Raw genomic sequence first — 21,294 nt, forward strand, 5'->3', positions numbered from 1 at the left:
GTCTAAAACTATGTAGAGATATCCATATTCCTGTTTATTTCTGTATTATTGCAGCTTAAAGGTCAGGCATTTGACGAACGTGGTCAAGAGGTGGAAAATGCACTAGACCTCAGAATTAAAGTTTTAGATGTAAATGACAACTATCCAGTGTTTTCCCAGGAAATTTTTGTTGGCTCTGTGGAAGAGTTAAGTGAAGTAGGTAAGATACTATTTATCTAACTGTTAGCATATTAAGTAAAGTTGCTGTCACTGACTCATCCTCCCAATACATTTTTTTAACAGCTTTGTCTCCTTTTCACCATTTCTAAACTAGAGAAATGGCATTTCCTCTGTTTGATTTTATTTATTTCCTAAAGAAAAGAAGACAACACAATATACATAAGAACAATGTTTAGTGACAGTTAAGGTTGCTGAAGAATACAACCTACCAAGTCAAAAATGTGGAAAGCAGTCAAATGGGAATAAAGGTCATGTATTTGTTGCCTACAGCTCTGCTGATGGCACAGTTAACACTGCATATCTGCCTCCATTGGACATCAAAAAGCAACATGGCCATGAGCTTCATTAGTCTGCAGTGTACTGCATCATAACCGTAACAGAGACTCCTGGTGGTATAATATTAAACATCAGCTTGCTGTTCACATCCATACAGTTGGGGAGTAATTCTACTTTTAACACTGCTGAAGTCAGCAATCTATGTAGGGACTCTGTAATCAATAATGTTACATAGTAAGCCTCATTGATTGGTCCAACTGTGGAAAAGAGGCTAAATAGTGTTGAAAAAAATGAGAAAGTAGCTTCCTCAGTTTTAAATAAAGCAAATTGCTGACCTCATGTAATTCTGCTTAGGAGCAGTTTTGCTTATGCAAGTCTGGCACGTTAAAAATTTAGGCTATAGAAGGGCCCAGTGCAGTGTGACTGGTGAATTGAGTGGGCAGTTGTAGAACACATAAACAGAGTCCATGTGTGCCTGTGAATACTGAAAGTGGGCTTCTCATTGAGTTTTGCTGAGCCCAGCATATGCATGGCAACAAGTGGGTGCTTGGTGATGGGTTTGAAGCATCCAGTAGCCACTAAGGAGGAGTGTGCAGGGATTCCATTTCTCTGTCTCAGTAGTAAAAGATTCCGTGCCACTTTTCCTGTTTCAGTTCATCATGCAAGGCATCTTTACATGGGATTTCTGAGGAGCTTAGGGAAGAATATATTTTGTTCTGGCTGAATATGGAGTGATGCAAAGCCCACTGCAGTCAGTGGCAGTCTTTCTGTTGATGTCAGTGGGCTTTAGTCTTTAGATCAGGCTCTGTGGGAAAAGTTCTGAAAAGGAAGGTTAGGGATAAACAGGCCAATTAATCCTTTATACTCATAGGCAAATCCAGGATTTTAACAAGGAGGGTACAGGACCAACAACTGGTGCTTTAGGATCAGGGACCAGCCACCCCCCAGAAGTTCCCCCATGCCTCCCCCAACTGGGGCGGGCAGACCACGCAACAAGGAACTTTTTTTTTTTTTAAGTCTCCAAAGCAGGTAGGAATCTTTCTTTTCCCCTTCTGCAGCCCATGGTCCCTTCCATTGCTGCTGTTGTCCCCACCTGAGCCCACTTAGATGTGTAAAGGGGCAGCTTTGATGCTCTTCCTACCCTAGGTCAGTTAGGGACAGCAGCAGTGGCAGGTTGGAGGAGAGAAGAGGGAAGGTTCTGTACAATGTGGAAGAAGGAGGTGCTGGGGGGTGGGGGTTACCTGCTTCAGGGTCTTAGAAAAAGTTTCATAGTTGGTAGGGTCAGAAGGAACCTCAGCAGAACATCAAGTCCGACCACCTGCCATGGGTAGGAAAGAATGCTGGGGTCAAATGACCCCGGCTAGGTGACTGTCTAGCTTCCTTTTGAAGAACTCCAGGGTAGGAGCGAGCACCACTTCCCTTGGAAGTTGGTCCCAGATCCTAGCTGCCCTGACTGTGAAGTAGTGCCTCCTGATAGCTAGCCTGAATCTACTGTCCATCAATTTATGGCCATTATTCCTTGTTACTCCTGGTAGTACTCGGGGGAACAGGGACTTACCCATTGCCTGCTGGTCCCCCTTGGTCAGTTTATATATGGCCACCAGATCCACTCTCAGTCTTCTCTTGTGGAGGCTGAACAGGTTCAGGTCCCCTAGCCTCCCCTCATAAGGCCTGCCTTGCTTCCTCCTGATCATGCGAGTGGCTCTCCTGTGGACCCTCTCAATGCTGTCCACATCCCTCCTGAAGTGCCTCGCCCACAGCTGGACACAGTACTCCAACTGCGACCTGACCAATGTTGCATAGAGGGGGAGGATCACCTCCTTGGACCTGCTCGCGCTGCATTTATGGATGCATGATAAGGTGTGGTTAGCCTTCTTGACCGCGTCCCCACATTGTCGGCCCATGTTCATCTTGGAGTCAGTAATGACTCCAAGATCCCTTTCTGCTTCCGTGCTGATGAGAAGGGAGTTCCCCACCAGGTATCCTGCTGGTTCTTCCTCCCTGGGTGCAGTACCCTGCACTTGTCACTATTGAAACCCATCCTGTTCTCATCCACCTACCCCTGTAACCTGTCCAGGTCTAATTGCAGCCTGTCCCTCTCCTTTTGTGTGCCCACTTCTCCCCACATCTTAGTGTCATCTGCAAATTGGAACAAGGTGCTTTTCACCCCCTCATCCAAGTGCTGATGAAAATGTTGAACAGTGTGGGCCTCAGGACTGAGCCCTGGGGGACTCCGCTGCCCACATCCCTCCAAGTCGAAAATGACCCATCCACCGCCACTCTCTGTGTGTGGCCCCCCAGCCAATTAGCAACCCATCTGACCATGTAGGCATCGACACCATAGTCGCCTAATTTTTTAATGAGAATGGGGTGAGCGACAGTATTGCAGGCCTTCCGAAAGACCAGAAAGACTTAGTCCACTGCGACACCTGCATCTAAGGATTTTGTGACCTAGTCCTAGTTGTTGCTCCTGCAGCAGAGTCTGAAAGGCAGGGGATATGGTCATGCCATTGCACTTCCTCTGGATCTCCCTCTATTTATGCTGTATTCATCCCTGATGGGGAGCAGAGCTGACCCGAGCAGAGTGCAGGTCTTGGCCCTGTCCCCGCTCCAATCCCATGAGCTCCTGACATGAAGCTGACACCGCCATCAGCAGCAGTGGCATCAGCAGGGGGTGGGAGGAGTAGTGAGTGGCTGGACATGGAGCTGCCTCTCTGCCCAGTCTGTGGGGCCCCCAAAGTATGGGGCTGGGGCAGTTGCCCTGATTTGTTGACCCCTCCCCCCCCCGTCCCCCAGGGACGGCCCTGATGTGGGAGATTGTGAAAGAAATCACTGAGCATCCAGTTCTGTGAGGCACTATATTCCTTCAGCTCTCACTGAGCTTAATAGGATCATCTTGTTGATTGATACTTCTGAAAATCAAGCAGGATTTAGGAAAAATCAAATATGGCTTTAGAAGCTTTATTTCAACTCAGATATACCTTTTTCAAGAACCTGGGCTTTTGTTGCTACAGCTAGAAGAGCATCTCCATTATCTGTTATTGACATATAATTTAGTCTGTTGCCATCAGAGGGAAAGGCTGCTTATACATTTCATTACAACACAGCAAGTGGTGTTCTAAGGACTATTTCTGTAAAGGAATGCTGTTTAGGTTGGCAAGTATGGAAAACGGATAACATGAAGGAACTTTCCTGTTTCTATTTTCCGATCTTTTATTAAATTATATCCATACAGTTTCTATCAGAATGTTTGTAATAATCATCAACATATTAGTCAATCCATCTTTACCAGTGTGTTGAGTTTCAGTAGGTTGAGTCTGTTGTATATTAGTTCACTGAACATACACTCTTAAGACATATTGGTGAATATTCTCCAAATCCACTAACTAAATGTGCAATGAGCAGTACAATAAAAAATAGTTCACTGGGATTGAAAACACACTCTTTCATTTTATATAAATGATATTTACCAATATATGAGGAGAGGCAATGTAAATCAATATTTTCTTTTAATTCCCAGGTACACTTGTGATGAAGATAAATGCAACAGATGCAGATGATCCAGCCACTCTAAATGCCAAGATTGCCTTTAAGATTGTTCAAGATGGTAGTCCGTCCTTTCCATTCCACATTAACAAAGCTACTGGTGAGGTTACAGCATGGTTAAGCCTTGACAGAGAGGTAAACTACAATCTCATATTGATTCTGTCTCGTTCTTTTACTAACACTATTTCCATTTCTCTTCCCCCACTGTTTCATCATCCTCTTTATTAGAGGCTCATGTTGAGATTGGTAACCCCTCCACTGCCCATCTGAGACTGAATGCACAGGCCTTTTCATGGCTTATCCTTTGTGCTGGCTAGTGCATTTTACTAGCCAGCACATTTACTAGCCAGGGGAGAAGGAGCTTGGCAATTCTCACCCAGTCCCCCTTACTCCCTAAGTAATTACTTGTTGGCCACTTTTCTGCCGTGTAAGTATTATTACCCACTATAAGAGTAGTATTTGTGGGTAAGTAAGGTATCTCCTTACTTTATTGTATAAACATATGATAAAGCTGACAGGGATCATGATCTGGTTCTGTGAAGCTAGCAGTATACTGCGCTGCCTCTAGATTTTCTGGCCCTATATAAAAAGTAAGATGTCACTGGCAGAGTTCTATAACATCTCCCTTTTAAAAGTTGTATGTTAAAAATTAACAACCTTATTTAACATACTTATATGTCATATTACTTATTCTTACTAGCCTATAGATGGTGATATCTTCAGACATATTTCCTTTTGAGCATCCTCATAACCCCCAGCTAGCATTTTTGAACAGGGATGAAAATGGTTAAACAATTTATATATATACCATTTACTGTTTAATATTTACCATTTAGTGATTTCTGGCCCCAGTCCTTTCCATTTGTCTTCACCATTCACCCAGCTCTGTGTGGACCCCAGGCTGCTGGTGGGGTGCTGTGGGCAGGGGGTGGCAGATGCACCTGAGCCACTAAGGGATGCTGCCCAGCTGAGGAGCCATGACTTCCCTTTGACCCCATGGGTAGAAGTTGGGGCACAGTAGTGTGGCAGAGCAGGGAACCTGGAGGAAGCATTAGGACTGCAGTAGTGGGCTTCCAGGTTGAAACTGCTGCACTGTCGCCCTTCAGGAACTCCCTACGGCTGCACTCACTGTGTGAGGGGCTGGCAACAACCCTTTAGCCTTATCATCGCCTGCTCCAGCAGCCATGGTGCCTCCTCAGGCCAAGCCAGCAACACACTCAGCCCTGCCTCAGGGCCAAGCCAGGCCCCACGCGGCCCCAGCATCACAGGCAGGAGGGGAAGGTCACGCCACTGGGACCAGACCTCCCCTTCACCTGGGGCAAGTTGTGGAACCTGTTGCTCTGCATGGGCCCTACTGCTTCAGGGGGGCTGTGCAGACTCACTGTGTGGCCAGGAGTCTCACTGCTATGGTGGGAAGGCCCAGTCTGACCCCTGTGGGGGGCCCAGCATTTCCCTTTCTCCCTGTAGCGGTGGAATCTGGGCACAGAAGAGGTCTGCAGATCAATCTCCTTCCTGTGGGAGTGAGGGGAAGCACAGCTCTGCAGCTGGGCAGCGTCCCTTAGTGTCTCAGCTGTGCTCACCGCCCTCTGCCCTTGGCTTCCACCAGCCAGCCTGCCACCTGCACACTGCCAGGCATATGGTGAAGACATCTGGGCCTGGGATCATTCCTGCCAAAGGTCACTAAAATACTATGAGCTATCAATTAAGTGTTTAACCAATATAACTGGAGGAGGTTAAACAGATAGGTTTTTAACACAATATTTACATCCCTGTTTTGGAGATGGGGGCTTTAACACCCAAGTGTATCAGAAAGGATTGAACCATGAAGTAACCCTAGCTGATCATAAGAGTGGCACCCTTTGAAGTAAAAGCTGTACCAATTAAACTACTAATGAATTAGGCAACTTACTACAAACAAAGCAAGTCCACAGTCCTTTCCTGAGCTCAAGACTCTAATGAACCAATTGAGACATCAGGATGATTTATGTTTAATGGAATTTAATACTAATTGAACAGATTGTCAGTCATCCCTTTCAGAGTAGTGATCACCACGTAGCAACAGAAAGAATACAGTAAAGGGGGAAAAAAACATGTAAATTAATATCTGATTTCTGCATAGATTTAAAAAATTGTTTGAATGTCACACAGGAAAAAAGTAGCTACCATTTGACTATAGAAGCAAAAGACCAAGATGGAAATGGAAATGCTAAACAGTGCACTGCCCAGATCAAGATTATAGATGTTAATGACAATCTTCCTGTCCTTGAAAAGGACGTGGTAGGTATATTTGTTAAACAATTTGCATGTATTTCTGTGTCTGGCAGTAGAAAATTTAATATTGCATTATGTGTGAAATATTATTTCTGTCATAAAAAAACAGTATAGACAATATTTTGAAAGGCATATAATATCATTTTACTACAGTATGAAGGAAGGGTTGAAGAAAATACAAAAAACATAGAAGTTATGCGAATAAAAGTGTTCGACAGAGATGAAGAATTCTCCGATAATTGGCTGGCAAACTTTACAATTACCTCTGGAAATGAAGGTGGTTATTTCCGTATAGAAACAGATACCCGGACAAATGAAGGAATTGTGATGCTTATAAAAGTAAGTGTATTCTTCAGATTCCGTTTAAATATTAGAAAAAATTACCTTGCCTACTAGTTTATGTTAATAGCAAATAATCTACACAAAGAACATTCTTCCCTTTATATATTGTACCTACCATATGCAGATAGAATTAAAATAAAGGAAATTCTCTTCCCTTTCAGTTTAAGAGGCCTCTCTCTTTCTATCCTTGGACCTGCCATTTACTCTCTTTGGGTGTGTCCAGACAAGCACACATGTGCAATTCCCCAGGAACAAAGACCAGTGGCACACAGTTGTACTGCTGCTGCTTCTCTCCAGGGAACACCCACGCACATGCACTGTGGTGTGCGGCAAGTTATCTTGGGTGGGGTAGGGGAAGCTGCAGCCAGCACCTGGGCTGACCCCAGCAACCTAACCTGGGGCCCTGGAGGCCTCTGGGGCTGCAGCTGTGGTGATCCAGCAGCAGGGAGCCTGGCCTGCAGCTGGAGTGTGGTTCCAGGTGGCCAGGCTCTGGTTTTGGGCTTCACCCACTGCCCTCACATGTGCCACCCTGCTTCTTTTAGACACGGGGGCGTGTTTTTTGATAGGGTTTTTTTACCAGGTTTTGCCAGGTTCAAACCCCCGTCTCTCAACCCCCAATGCTGCAAATTAGTAGCTCAGAGAATGCCTAAATGCATGGCATGTGCAGTGGGCGGCACCACAGATGATCCTGTTGTGCCACATACCAAACATGCACGCTTGTCTGGATGCTGCCTTTAAGTCCTCAGGAAAATCATTTAGCACCTGATCTTTGCAAGCTGCTGAGAAACCTCAGTTCCCTTTAAATTTGAAATAAACTAAGAATACTTAACCTCAGGTCTTGTATCATCTTGTGCTTTCATTTTTCAATCTATGAATTTGGAGTAAAAATGCTTAACTGCTTTTGTGAAGTGATTCAAGGTTGACAGATAAAATGCATTCTTAGCACTAATTTTAATAAATTGCTTAAAACAAAAATTGAAAACTAGACTGTATGAAACCTACATAAAATCAATACACTCTAATATCTATTGTGATGCAGGTAAGTGAAATTCAAACCTTGAAATAAGAAAAGAGTGTTCTCTTCGAATCTTAAAGGAAAGAGCTGAAGACTTCTTCACCGAATTTTTAATGTTATCAATACAAAGATTCTTGCCCTGTATGCTATGTTTCAGAATATTATATATATACACACATTGATAAATTTATGAGCATTCTTTTTTCTTTTTTTTTGGTTTTGTCAACTTGGCTCCCCTTTCACCAGTCCAATATTAATGCATGTTAAACAAAGAAAAAGGTTTTAAAGAATGAATCATTAATAGTGTGACAAATCCTGTGTTTATTGAGTGAATGAAGTTTTGTTTCCTTTCTGTACTTCTAGGAGATCAATTATGAGGAACTGCAGAATATAAATATGAGCATTGTTGTTACAAATAAAGCAGAATTTCACAAATCAATTAAAAGGAGCTACAAAGCAAAATCAATTCCAATCAATATTAAAGTAAAAAATGTACCAGAAGGCCCTGTATTCAAGCCCAACACATTGATAATTGAAGCAAATGAAACTATGAGCATAAACCAGATTATTGCAACATATCGAGCCTATGATGATGACACAGGAAAAATGGCAAAACATATCAAGTAAGAATCTTGTTTGTATTAGCGACCAATCCTTTCTAAAGTATATTTTCTGAGATTTTTGCATATATAATATAGATATTATGTTGCAAGTTGTAGGGTATCAACTTTGATAGATACGTAGAATTATTACAGTGTAAACAAGGTGATATTCTATTGGTAAGGACCTACGAAATTCATGAGCACCTGATTTTCACAGAGATCACAAAATTGGGTGGGCCTCATGAAAAACAGTGGGATCTATGATTTATCAGGCTTGCAGCAAAAATAAATAAATAAATAAAACTGACCAGCAAGCAGAGAAAAGGGCGGACAGCCGTGCTTCCTTGGGGTATGGGAGACAAAGGAAGGGGCCGGGGTGGGGTTGCTCACACCAGGATTGGTGCAAGCTGCTCTGCACTGTAGCCCTGAGCCACCTGTGGCAAGCAGCCAGGAGGCTGCACCAAGGTCTGTGGAGCTCTGGTCTAGCTTGTTGCATGCATGTAGCCACAGATGGAAGTGCCTGGAACCATCATACAGCTGCCTGCAACCGCCATACCTCATGCGGTAAGCAGCCCCACCCCACTCCATCCCCCTCTCCCTTTTTCCCCTCCTACCAGGTTCTCCAAGGCTGCGGGGCTTCCTGCCCTTTTCTCTGTTTGCCAGTAAGGCTGGGGTTTTTTGGCAGCGAGCCCACCACTGGAAACCATGGCTTGATTTCCCTGATTAAGCCCAAGGAAGCCATTAATCCATGCTTAATAACACATGGATTAATGGCTTCCCCAGGCTTAATCAGGAGAAGTAAGCCACAGTTTTGGGCCATGTGGCAAACTGTAGGGAAGAGCAGGACTGTCAGGGTCCCTCAGCCAATCAGAGGTGAAGGGGTGACCCGACTACACTCAGCCCACAATAATGGCAGCCAACCCTGGGATCTGCCTGTGAAATCAGCCAGCCATCTTGAGTTCGATAGACCCCTATCTATAAGAACTTATCTAGAATGTGTGGGGTTACCTCCAGAATATTTAGTTTATTTTATATGGGAACACATGAGTATCCCTTCTGAAAAGGATATTTACTTGTGGATCCAAATGCTAAAACTTTTCCTAGAGATGCTGTTGCATGATGCTTGTTTTCATGCTATGCTTAGGAAAAAATATGTAGCGGTTGTGGGGAAAATGAAGATACAGTGGTATAGGGTAAATTTTAAACTGATTTTGTATGCCTTGTTCATGTGTATAATGTCTATAATTATGTTTATTTTTATCATTTTAAACAGGTATGCCAAAAGCAATGATATATATCATTGGTTCAACATAAATTCTGCTACAGCTGAAATCACACTTGTTAAAGTACCTGATTATGAGTTGCTTTCCACTGTCAATGGTACCTACGTTGTCAAAATACTGGCCATAACTGATGGTGAGTTGTGAGGCTTTTCTTTTCGTATCATGTGCATTTTGAAATTTTTTTTTCACAAACTTTGCATTGCTTAACTTGGGGCCAGATCCACAGTGGCAAGCTACATGCCTGAGCTAGGGAACTTGGATACAATTTAGGCACCCCATGTTGTGCTTACTTTTTGGACTGTAAAAATGCTTAGCTTCCTGATCCAGTAAGTGTTTACTTCCCATATACCAACAGCATTGCTCTTAGTACAAATCACAGCAGCCGTGGTAGGACCCTACCTATTATAATCTAATGTTTAGAAGGTACTACAGAAAGCTGGATACCTGGCTTCTAGGCTCTACTTGTCTACCACTTCCCAGGATAGTACCCTAACCACCAGCACTTCTGCACATAAATGGACAAAGACTGGATTCTGCAACTTTGCCCCTCACAACTGTCTATACTGGGGTTGTTCTGAATTAGTCCAGAATCCAGGAAGTGTACAGGTGTTTAAAGCCAGCTTTAGAGATGCAGCAATATATTGGTTACATATTGGATTGGCACCAATAAGAGGAAAATTAACATTGGCAATTGGCTTTTTTTGGCTGTTGTAGCCGATAATGTCACTGATAAATGCCATGTGCATGTGCACAGCTGCAGCATGCACACAATCAGAAATGTAGCCTGACATCTTAGAAAGCAGCATCTGGCTGGTACATCTGTGGGGTGGGGGGGCAGGTCAAGGCCCTCATGGTGAGGGAGGGAGTAGGGCAGGGGCAGGCACTACCCAGCCAGGGTGGTGAATGTGACCCCGCTGGGAGCAGGACAGAACTGTGGGAGGGGAACTTTCTGCCACTGTGCACATCCCCTGGGGAGGTATGGGGGGCATGTGCTTCCCCTTCCCCCAGATCTGTGCATGGGATGAGGGCGGGCTGCTGGCTCTAGGCTGGGGGTCTGCACCAGCCTCTTCCCAGGAGGTAGGCTGGGCAAGGACTGCACTCAGGTGAGGTGGAGGCAGGGCAGGCAGTAGCAGCACTGATAGTGGTGACTATGAGGTAAGCTGTAGCCCCCCCCCCCAGCACCACCACCACTGTTCTCCTTGAGCATTGCCCCAGTCCAGCCCCCCTGCCAGAAAGAAGCTGGCAAAGCCCCTGGCCCCAAACCTACAACAGGCAGCCTGCTCCTGCCCCACACACAAGTCTAAGGGACCACTTGCCCCCTGTGCCAGCTCCAGGGTTATGTGCAGTGGCAGGGAGCTGGTCCCCTCACCACCCCTCCATGCCCCCCAGAAAAGCTTCCTGCGTCTCTGTCCCACTCCCAGTGGGGTCGCATTCACCAACCTGGATGGGCAGTGCCTGCCCCACTTTCTCCCTCACCATCAGAGCCTTGATCTACCCTTCTCCCTCCCCCGACTTACCTGCAGGAGGATACTTTCCAAGCTGCTGGGCTGCATATCAGTTTTCAGATTGGTATCGGGTGATATGGCTGATTAATAATAGGCCATTCGTATCGGCCAAAAAAATGTTTATCAGTGCCCCCCCTAGCCAGCTTAATCCTCTCTTCTCTGGACTGTCAGTTCTTTATCTCTAATAGATCCAGCACAGACTCACCCAAAAATTGTAGTGGTACTATAGAATTTTTTTTTTTTAATGTGCATTTTGATTCTAAACCATTCTACAAGAGAAGAGAAAGAAATGCTTTTGTTCAGAGCCAGTATATTAGGAACAGTCCTTGTCAGTGGGGAAATTCATAATCCCTGAGTACTAAAAGTTAGCAGAATTTATCAAATCCACTAGAACTTTAAATGGTTTGAGTTGCTAAGCCAAAGGAACCCTCAAAGTTGTGAAATATGTTTAGTATTCTTGCTTAGCATTTTGTTTGCTTCTATATCATAATTCTTTTAAATTCAATTTCAGTAAAAGCTTTGTTATCCGGCACCCATGGGGAATGGGGGGTGCTGAATAACAAAATATCCCAGTTAATTGAGAAGCCTGTCTTTGCCTGTTCAGGCCGCCGCTTCTCCCGCCACGTCCAGGGCATCACTGCCCCTCCCATGGCATCGCTGACCTTCCCACTGCATTGCCACCCCTCCCACGGGCCCTGAGGGACAGGAAGGCAGTCCTGCTATGTCCTGAGATGTGGGGGCTCAGCAGCGCAGGCTGCTTTGCCCTGAATCATGGGGGCTTGGAGAAACCGGAAGTGCCACAGTGGGCACTTGACCTTACAAGCCAGCATGCCAGTTAATAAAACATGCTGGCTTGTAAGGTTCCGGTTAACGGAGCTTTTCTTATACTTATTTTATAAAATGTGCCTTATTATAGTTGTGCTTTGAAATTTATATTACTAATTTTATATCCTGGAAAGAATAACAAAACTTGTAAAAACTAAAATTAATTTTTTACATTTAATATTTGCAGGTGTACTTAAGAAAACAGCCACTGGTACCATTGTTCTTCAGGTTAAAGATGATAATGATAATTGTCCTGCTATTGTGAATCCAGAGCAAACTGTATGTTCAGATATAAAGTTCATCAATGTTACCGCCGTAGATAGAGACGCTTATCCAAATAGTTCCCCCTTCACTTTTAGTGTCATTGATGAACCTGAAGGAATGATAAACAAATGGGTGATTGGATCCATAAATGGTAAGAAAGTGTCACTTTGAGTTATTTTTTCCTAAAATGTTGGCTATAATGTTGAATCTAGTCAATTCCGTATTCCAGGGTTTTGCCTCAGCTAAAAAAGTACCCAACGTCTACTGTGTCACACATGAAGGACAAGAATTTTGAAGTTTGGTTCCAATCTCTGTTCTCTCCAATGGCTGCAGAATGCAGTATTCATGGAATAAGACCAATTCCTTTGCCTTTGTTAAGTGATCATACTGGGCAGAGTCACTTTGTTGACAACTGGGCACTTGAGGATGATGTTGGGATTCAGCCCTCAAGAAGAGAGCTTGTGAGGAGAAAGTTCTTTTTTTTGTTACTGAACTTGGAGTTGTAGCCTTGCAGCAGGAGATGCCATTGTCATTTGCATGCAAAGCAGCTCAGTTAATAATGTAACCATGGAAAAGCAAAATGCCAGATTGCTAGTTGCCCAAGAATCTCCAGTGTTGTAGAAAAAGGGAGCGACCACCAAAGCAATGGCATTGAGTAGTAGTCCTACCTCCCACAGTATAATGGTGACACGAGGTCTTATTTGCACTCTGATTTGGATAAGCACCCACCCATCAGCAATTTTGTGTGATTGTTATTGCACAGTGGAATGAGCAGGATGAGCCCCCACAATTATACTTTGCCATCCCTGCAGCTGCTTTGAGGACATGCTCCAGATAGAAAAGAGCTCTCATGACCAAACTTTCTGGGCACCTATTACATCCTGGGGAATTAAGCAATTATGTGCCCATGGAATTTTGCATATAAAAAGTGTGACCATGCATAATTGCATAATTTTACATAATTTAACCACAGCAGGTTCTGTACCCCCACCTCCATAATGTGGAGGCACAGAGCTGTGTGACTAGACAGCAGGGTAAGCTGGGAGAGGAGCTGCCTGCAGCAAGGGAGGGGGTTGTGGGTGGGTATGGGCTGCATGCCATCAGACTGGGTTGGTTGGATCTGTGCCTCCGTGTGGGGCTTCTAGCACTCCAGTAGGAAAATTCATGTAGAGGCGTGGAGCCCATCTGGCCTGATGGCACATGACTCAGTGCCTCCATGTGTGATTTCCTGCTGGAAGCCCCATGTGGAAGGCCAGCAGCTGTGATCTGGGCAGGCGGAGCCTGGCTGTACTGGCCAGGCTCCAGTTTTGGGTGGTGCGCATTGCTGTCATATGTCACCACACTTTTCTTTGTGTTTTTTTACACTGGGATCTCCTATTGTCAATCCCTCCCCCAGCACTGCTAATTTGCAGTGCAGCCACTGCATTCATGTGCAGCGCATCTGGCTTGCAGCACCACAGACAGGTCTGCAGTGCAGCAAACTCCACTTGCACATTAATCTGGACACACGCCATGTGTTTTTGCTGAAGCTATTTAAAGTCAGTTCTCCTGTACTAATTAGGGTTTTTTTTGTCTTAGTAAGGATTTAATTTTCACTTTAGTAAGTGAAGAAACAAATTCTAATGTTCCCCTACTCATATTTTATTTTACTCCTTATATTTCTCCTTCACGATCTCTTTATTTCTCCAAAGAAACTAGCATTCAGCTGGTGCCACAAGATCTAAAACCTGGTAAGACTGAAGTTCAGCTTTTAGTGCAAGATCATCAAGGATTCAGCTGTCCGGAAAACCAAATCCTTAAACTGAGTGTTTGTACATGTGTCGAGGGTGGCAGCTGTCGGGATGCACTAATTGGTTCATCAGTTGTACTGGGACCTGCAGCAATTGCACTAATAATTTTGGCACTTTTATTATTGTTGCGTAAGTATTTATTTTGTATTATTTCTAACCATTGAACGCATGCTCTGTATCGAGTCCACATACAACAAGCAGAGTTTTTATTCCCTTCCATCCCTTCCATTTTTATTAAATCATGGATTGTGTTTCTGGCACCTATTGGGCTTCTTTGTGAAACCTGATAACACTCGACACCCAGCAACTGCACCTTCAGGCATGCCACACTGTGCTATGTGGGGCGCTTTCTACACTAGAAGCATATCTGATCAGAACCCTCTGAATTGATTTGGAAAGATTCAGTGATTCAGACATAGACACCACTTTAAATGTTTTTTCTACATACATCAAGGTACCAAGCAGCTCATCAATGCTGCGATGGTGAAGCAGAGGGAGCTTCCCACCGGAGTGTGGGAGGCTCCTGAGCATGCTCAGCAGTGAACCTGGAAGCGGAACAGAAGCACTTCTGGTACACTTCCGGGTCCACCGAAGAACGTCCGGGGGGGCCCCTTATGCCCCCCCCCCCCCCCCCCCCCCCCCCGGCTCAGCAACTGGTGCCTCCTGGGTCTGGGGGGCACCCAGGGTACCCCCGCAGCTGATTGCTGAACCGGGGAGGCACGGGGGGGTGGGTGACCCTGCACGCTCCCTGTCAGACCAGGAAGTGGACTGCCAAGCACGTGGGGGCCCCTCCACCACGCTACTGTGGGGTGCTCCATCTGCTCCGGCATCACAGCGTTCATAAGCTGCACCTGGTACCTCGAGGTATGTAAAACAAACAAACAAAAACAAACATTTAAAGCTGTGTCTATGGCCAAATTGCTGATTCAGAGAATCAGTATCGACTCTTCAGATTCGACTGAATTGAATCGGGGACAGTGATTCGAATCAACAAGTCAAATCATTGTCCCTGATTTGGGCTGAATCAGAGTCAAATATGGCCCATTTCACATACCCCTACAAAACGTCCTTCAGGACATTGCTATTAAGTATAGACTTATCCTAAGTTACTGACTTTTGGCATTTAAGGCTGATCCTGAAATTGAGGGTTTATTGTGCCATTCAGCAAGAAAGAACAATTCAGCAGGTCTATTTGTTTTTTTAATTTTTAATTTTTTTTGTATAATAGCTCCTTGTATTAACTCTAGTTCAATAACTGTTGAATTTATTAAATACATGTAGGATAGGATTGCAATCTCTATACCTTTATCTGGTACTTATCCCCTCCTTACCTTACCTCATGTGATTCAAAATAGTTTACACTTTGTTGGGGCTCGTTTTCAAAGACAAAAGGACTGCTTTTTCTCCTGAAACACTAAGTCTGGACTGTATACAATAACCAAAAAAGAGTGGCCCCCACCCAATGTATTTATCATTTACAAATACCTTATGGGTGATAACTTTAGCCCATTAAAGTCTGTGGCAAAATTCTTGTTAACTTTATTTGAGCCAGGATTTGAACCTGCATTAAAAGTGTTATGTATAACAATTACATTTTGTGTATGGTACATTGACAAATGATTTAAGTATCCACAGATTTGTAGTTTGGAAGATTCTTCTGACTCAATTCAAAAAATGGCACCCTTTCCTTCCTCTCCTCATTTGTGCCCCCTCACTGAAGTCTAAATTACTTTTCCTTGCTCTGCCATGAGACAGCCAAGATATTATACATGCTGCACTAAAGTGTAGGCAAAAGTGTAGGCATGGAATCTTCTGAAGCAAGAGTGTCAAAGAACCTGCCTGTGATATTGCCCCTTGATCTGGAGTGCAACATGCAGTCTGTGCTGGATTGTCCCTGTACACAGAGCTCAGGATGTGCAGCAACTCCCCATAGTTGGCCACAGACCCAAACTGAATGCAGGCCTCCCCAGTCAGTCCAGAACACATTCTGCACATGGGGCTTACGTGGGCTGGTCCAGGTCTTGCACTGCACACAGCACCTCCTAGCACCATTCCAGAATGGGCACTACGTACAGCAGGGGTCCTGGACCAGCTGGAGGAGGCACCGTATGTATGCATCCTGGGCTGGCCCCGCACTGATGTGGCTCAGTCTCAGAACTGAGCGTGTGCTGGATCTAATATGAAAAGTGCTCACAGATAAATCTGTGAACCCAGTACAGCCTGCAGGGCTAGCTGTGCACCATTCATCTGGCACATGGACTGGCTCTGTACCGCTTACCTGGCCTATAGGGTCAGATGAGTTTCAGACCCCTGTTCTAAAGTGATGGTGGGCCTACAGTCTAGGCTGCATTGTGCAGTGTAGATTGCTAGCTTTTAAATGAACCACGTCAGGTATCAGTCCAGCTACACCAGTGCAGATCTCTGCTCAGACTAATTTACCTTGCTTCTAGGCAGGGCAAGTTAGCCCATGTGGAGCTCTGTGCTGCCACAGCTAGACTGACACAGGTACCTGAGCTAGCTTATATAAAGATAGCTCAGATATTTATGCAACATTGCTTCAGTTTACAGTGCCCACATGTGCAAGGAGTGGCTAGATGTGTGTATATCAAATTAGCTGTTTAATAGCAGAAAACTAAGCTGCACATTTTGAAACGAGGTGATGATAGTTAGGCCTTAGTTCAGTGGGATTACGTCTGGATTCCAGTATATGAACACTAATGGATCAAAACCTTCATCATTTCTGCATTCTATTCTAGAAAGTCTTTGCTCAATCCCTAGGGAACATGCATTTATCCATTTTATATATGCTTATTATCAACTTAATTAAAGACAGATTTTTTAAGTCCAGTCCCAAAAACATTAATATTACTTTTAATGTGATGCGAGTCCCACTCATATCACAATTAATGATATATTATGTTCTGCAGTTGTGCCACTCTTATTGTTGCTCTGCCATGGGAAAGCAGGTCCTAAAGGATTCACAGCAATACCTGACAGTAGTGAAGAGATACTGCGGAAATGGAATAGTGAAGGAGCAGCACCTGAAGATAAGGTATGTTTGCCTGTGCCTGTTTTCAGTTTTCTTTCTTTTGAACTTAAGTATTTTAATTTCTCACTCAGTATGTCTCTTAGATTATGAGTTACAATGTCAAAACAGCCCAGGGATGTAGCCACACATTACCAGTAAATAAAATTGATTGTGTTAAAATTAATGGACTATGTTTCACTAAATCCCATATGCAGTTCTGGGAAATTCGGTCGTGTGTTTTAAATTGCCAAGGGAAGAAAAATAATCAAGCAAATGGTAACAATATCTTTCTGAGTAAGACGTGAGGAAGGAGGTCTGGGATAAATATTGTCGCTTGAAAATCAGTATCAAAAAGGGTTACATATTTGCATTCACAGGAGAGAGTATTCATTTTCAATTTGTGGGGGAATGCAAATACAGCAAAAAATCTTGGAAAGATGAGCTTTCTAACAGATTAACTTAAAGTCAAAGGGCCATATCCAAGTTCCCAGTACTGCCCTCTACTATGTGGTCTAGATACAAGGAAATATTGTAATCAAACAAAAGTAGCTGGAAAGAATCTGAAGGGAAGTAGAACAAGGGGTTCTTGGTATGTTTTTGCCTTTCTGCAACTCTGTAAAGCCCAGTGACAACTACAAGGCTGTGGCTGGATGGGAAAGTGCAGGGTTGCCAGGCTGTCATTAACACAGATACGTTTTCCTCTGACACTGATGGCTATCTAGGTGGAAGTCAGCAGGACATTGGCTTTCGCTTTGTCTGGTTCCCTTTTGAAAGAAGGTGCCAGCCCTCTGGGGAATGGCAGGGGGAGGTGGGGGGGGAGCCAGATCGCCATAAAGGGCGGACAAAGCCAGGCAGCACCTAGCCAGCAGATGTGACTGAGCAGCTTCCCCAGCAACAGATCATAAGAGCATCTGGGGAAAATTATACCAGATGAACTCATTGTCCTTCATCCCTATTAGTTTTAACCTAGGAGGGTATAATATATCCATACACTGGCTCATGTTAGCTTCTTTTGTTATATAGTCATCACCCTCTTTGAGGGCTGCACCCTCTTTTATGGGGCACTTTGCTTTTTGCAACAGCACATGTAACTGCAGATCGAACAGCCATTTAAACTGCCACCCTCCTGGGCTCCACCCAACCCAACTGCTTGCTGGCAGAACACAGCAAATTAATACCTGCCTCACCTAATTAATTTTTGTTTCAGGCAGTCTTAAACCTTGTTGCACCCATTGCAACAAACGGCACAATGCTAAACATGGGCAGTGGAGCAGGAGCAGCAATGAGTGCAGGGGCTGCTGCTGCTGGAGGAGGCAGTTCCACATTCAACATGAGAAAGCATTACAGTGGTGTTAACATGGTTGATGGGAAATGGGAGGAGCAGAGACATCTTCTTTCAGCTGCCGGTTATGGAGCCATGGCTGCTGGAGGCACTGGAATCATGGCAGCCAGAGAGGCTGAAGCCATGGCGGCTGGTAGAACCATGAAAATGGCATCTGGGGAGTCCATGGCAATGAGAGCTGGAGAGTTCACAGCAATGGGAGCTGAAGGGACCATGAATGAAGAGTTTTTGAGAGAGTACTTCAATAATGTAAGAGTCTGATTTAAGAATAACAGTATATGGACATTGACTTGTTAATAAAAACAAAAGTGAATCTTATGTTTATTAGGGGAATATCCATTTAGGGTACTTCAAAGTTAATATATTTTATGGAGTTTGGGTTTTTGTATCTCTGTGGGCACGAATACATGAGACACTAACTGCACAGTAGGCTAATAACACTGCACATTAAGGTGGTGGGCAACAATCATGCTAATACACTACTGCGCAGTACAATTAGGTTACTGCACAGTAAGTGTCACTAAAAATCTGTGTGCTAGCACTACTGCGCAGTAGTGTGAGTTACTGCACATTGGTTTACCTAGTACTTGGTTAACCTAGTACTGAACTTAATGTGCAGTAACCATGGCGCATTAATGAATGTATAGACACACCCTGTTTAGTATGTAATTGAGTAATCAGTGGTGTATCACACTGAAAGGAGCAGCAGTAGCATTACCTCCTTCCATGCCTACCTCACAAGTCACATGGGGTTAGACCTGAGCAGAGCAGCTGTGCAGGTGGTGGGAGGGGATAATTATTTGGTGAATCCTGGTAGTACTTTGGACCAGGAGAGATACCAGGCAACTCTGTCACAGAATTTAGGCAGTTCTACATGTGCTCAGCAAGAGAAATTTAAGTATTGAGGACATGTCAAAATCTGAAACTCTGTATGTTTGTTTCTTGTATTTTAGAAAGCCTGCTCCTTTGCTGAAAAAGATGAAGCTCAACCAGCAAAAGACTGTCTCCTGCTTTACTCTCAGGAAGAAGCAGGCTCCTTTCATGGTTCTATTGGCTGCTGCAGCTTCATTGAGAGCGACTTGGATGACCATTTTCTGGATGATTTAGGAGACAAATTTAAGATCCTAGCAGATATATGCATGGGCAGCATTCAGCACACTCCTCAGGTGGTGAAAGATAGAAAATCTAGTCCAGCAGTGAATGAACCAGGCTTACGTCTTAATGATGCATTGCCACACCTCTTAGATCAACAAAACTCATCCAGTTCAGAACAGGTGTATGCTTCAGGCAGTAGCTTCCAGCTACATGACCCTGTGCCAAGGGTTAGTGGCTTAGGTTCAGAAGCTTTCACTCAGAAGACAGTCACTGAAACATCATATGAATCCAGGCCTGGCCCACAATACATCACATCTGTTCCTGATCCCGTAGCTACCAGAAATGTTAGAGTGACAGAAACATCTTATGCTGCTAGCCCCACTGTGCAACCCACTACAGTAATGCTTGATCATCCATTTGATGAGAATGTTGTGGTGACAGAAAGAGTACTTGCACCTGCTTCCCATATGCAAGGCATGATAGAAGTCCCTAATTTGCCCCATGAAAACAATATTGTGGTAACAGAAAGGCTGATCAAGTCAGATGGCACAATGCCTGGAGTCCTCCAAGTGCAAGACTTCCCAGATTCACAGTACGTTGTTCTGAGAGAAAGAGAAAGGCTGCTTGTGCCTAGTTCAGAACTCAAGGGCTCTTTAAGCATTCCCAGTTTCTCAGAAGGACAAAATGTGGTGGTGTCTGAAAAGGTACTCGCACCCTCCTTGGGTCTACAAGCTAGCTACACAATGCCAATTGAGTTTTCAGGGATACAAAGTGCAGTTTCTGGCGTTGGAAGCCAGGAGCATGTACTAATCTCTGATCATCTCCTTAATCACAGAGGGTTAAATTCAGAGGGGACATTTCCCTCCAATTCTCCTCTAAGCAAGACCTCCAAGGTCACAAAATATAGCACTGTACAGTATACCCGTTCATAAACTACTTATCTTTCAGATTAGGATATCTACTAGGCACCATTTACATCTCTACCATAAACACTTAACCAGTTTAAATTTTAGTGGCAGGAGGTGGGTCCTGGTGCTTTTAAACACGGGTTGATGTTTCTCTCAATGGTTTCTATAAGTAAGAATTATGGCTCCAGGGAAAAAAAAGTATCCAGCCTTAGCAATAATGCTTTCAACATGGGTGACTAAATGCATGCTCCTACTCATTTTCTTCTAATAATTTGGTGTGAAGGTTTCTAATAGTTCAGTGTAAAGGCACTCCCATTTCCTTCCATGGTTTGCAAGCTGTAGATGTAAATCCAGAGAATCAGATGCTTATTGTTGCTGCTCATATTTATATTGTTTAAGATATCTATAGACTCTTGATTCATAGGTTCAGGCAGGAGAGTGACTTCACAGGCAAAAGAGTGAAGGTACAAGTTAAAATACTTGCTATCTAGAGTTTGATCATCTTTCATTGAAGTCAATGCCAAAACTCCTGTTGACTTCAGTGCTGTATACATGAGGCCTTGATTATGTGTGTTGGAAAACGGTACATGCTAACTACAGGAATTACAATGAATCATTTTTTTAATGTATCAATGATGAAATTAGAAAAAAATACTCAAAAAAGAAAAGAACTATAATATTTAGGGGATGTATGTGCATGTGTAGATATACACCTATGTAAATATATATAAATATATCTATTTTTAAGTCTAGCAGCTGAAGTAGATTTTGCTAAAAATTTAAAGTATAGGTCATTATGAAAGGCCAAACTCTTCCTAACATTTTTTGCAACTCTGGACAAAGAAAAAAATACTAACAACCGTTTTTGTTTAATCACACATTAATATAGAGGGAATAGTGGTGGCTCAGCTATGAAAGCAAAAATTATGTACATGGTTTTGTTTGTGGAAGTGGGGCCTTTGGGCATGTCTATGCATGCACTT

At 43.9% G+C, this 21,294-nt stretch overlaps 1 protein-coding gene across 1 annotated transcript in view; it reads left to right on the forward strand.

Moving 5' to 3' along the window:
• Window positions 1-21,063, forward strand: part of LOC149869183 (desmoglein-2-like) — a 41,271-nt gene extending 20,208 nt beyond the window's left edge. The window contains exons 5-15 of the mRNA XM_090039874.1: window positions 55-199; window positions 4,016-4,176; window positions 6,190-6,318; window positions 6,466-6,651; window positions 8,033-8,292; window positions 9,545-9,687; window positions 12,072-12,299; window positions 13,840-14,067; window positions 16,866-16,990; window positions 18,174-18,557; window positions 19,262-21,063. Coding sequence (XP_089896000.1) covers window positions 55-199; window positions 4,016-4,176; window positions 6,190-6,318; window positions 6,466-6,651; window positions 8,033-8,292; window positions 9,545-9,687; window positions 12,072-12,299; window positions 13,840-14,067; window positions 16,866-16,990; window positions 18,174-18,557; window positions 19,262-20,335 — 3,063 coding nt within the window. The 3' untranslated portion in view covers window positions 20,336-21,063. The remainder of the gene's footprint in view (window positions 1-54; window positions 200-4,015; window positions 4,177-6,189; window positions 6,319-6,465; window positions 6,652-8,032; window positions 8,293-9,544; window positions 9,688-12,071; window positions 12,300-13,839; window positions 14,068-16,865; window positions 16,991-18,173; window positions 18,558-19,261) is intronic.
• The last annotated feature ends 231 nt before the right edge of the window (window positions 21,064-21,294 follow it).

Source organism: Crocodylus siamensis, chromosome 3 (assembly GCF_052110815.1).
Source record: "Crocodylus siamensis isolate JL-2025a chromosome 3, ASM5211081v1, whole genome shotgun sequence".
Lineage (NCBI taxonomy): Eukaryota > Metazoa > Chordata > Crocodylia > Crocodylidae > Crocodylus > Crocodylus siamensis.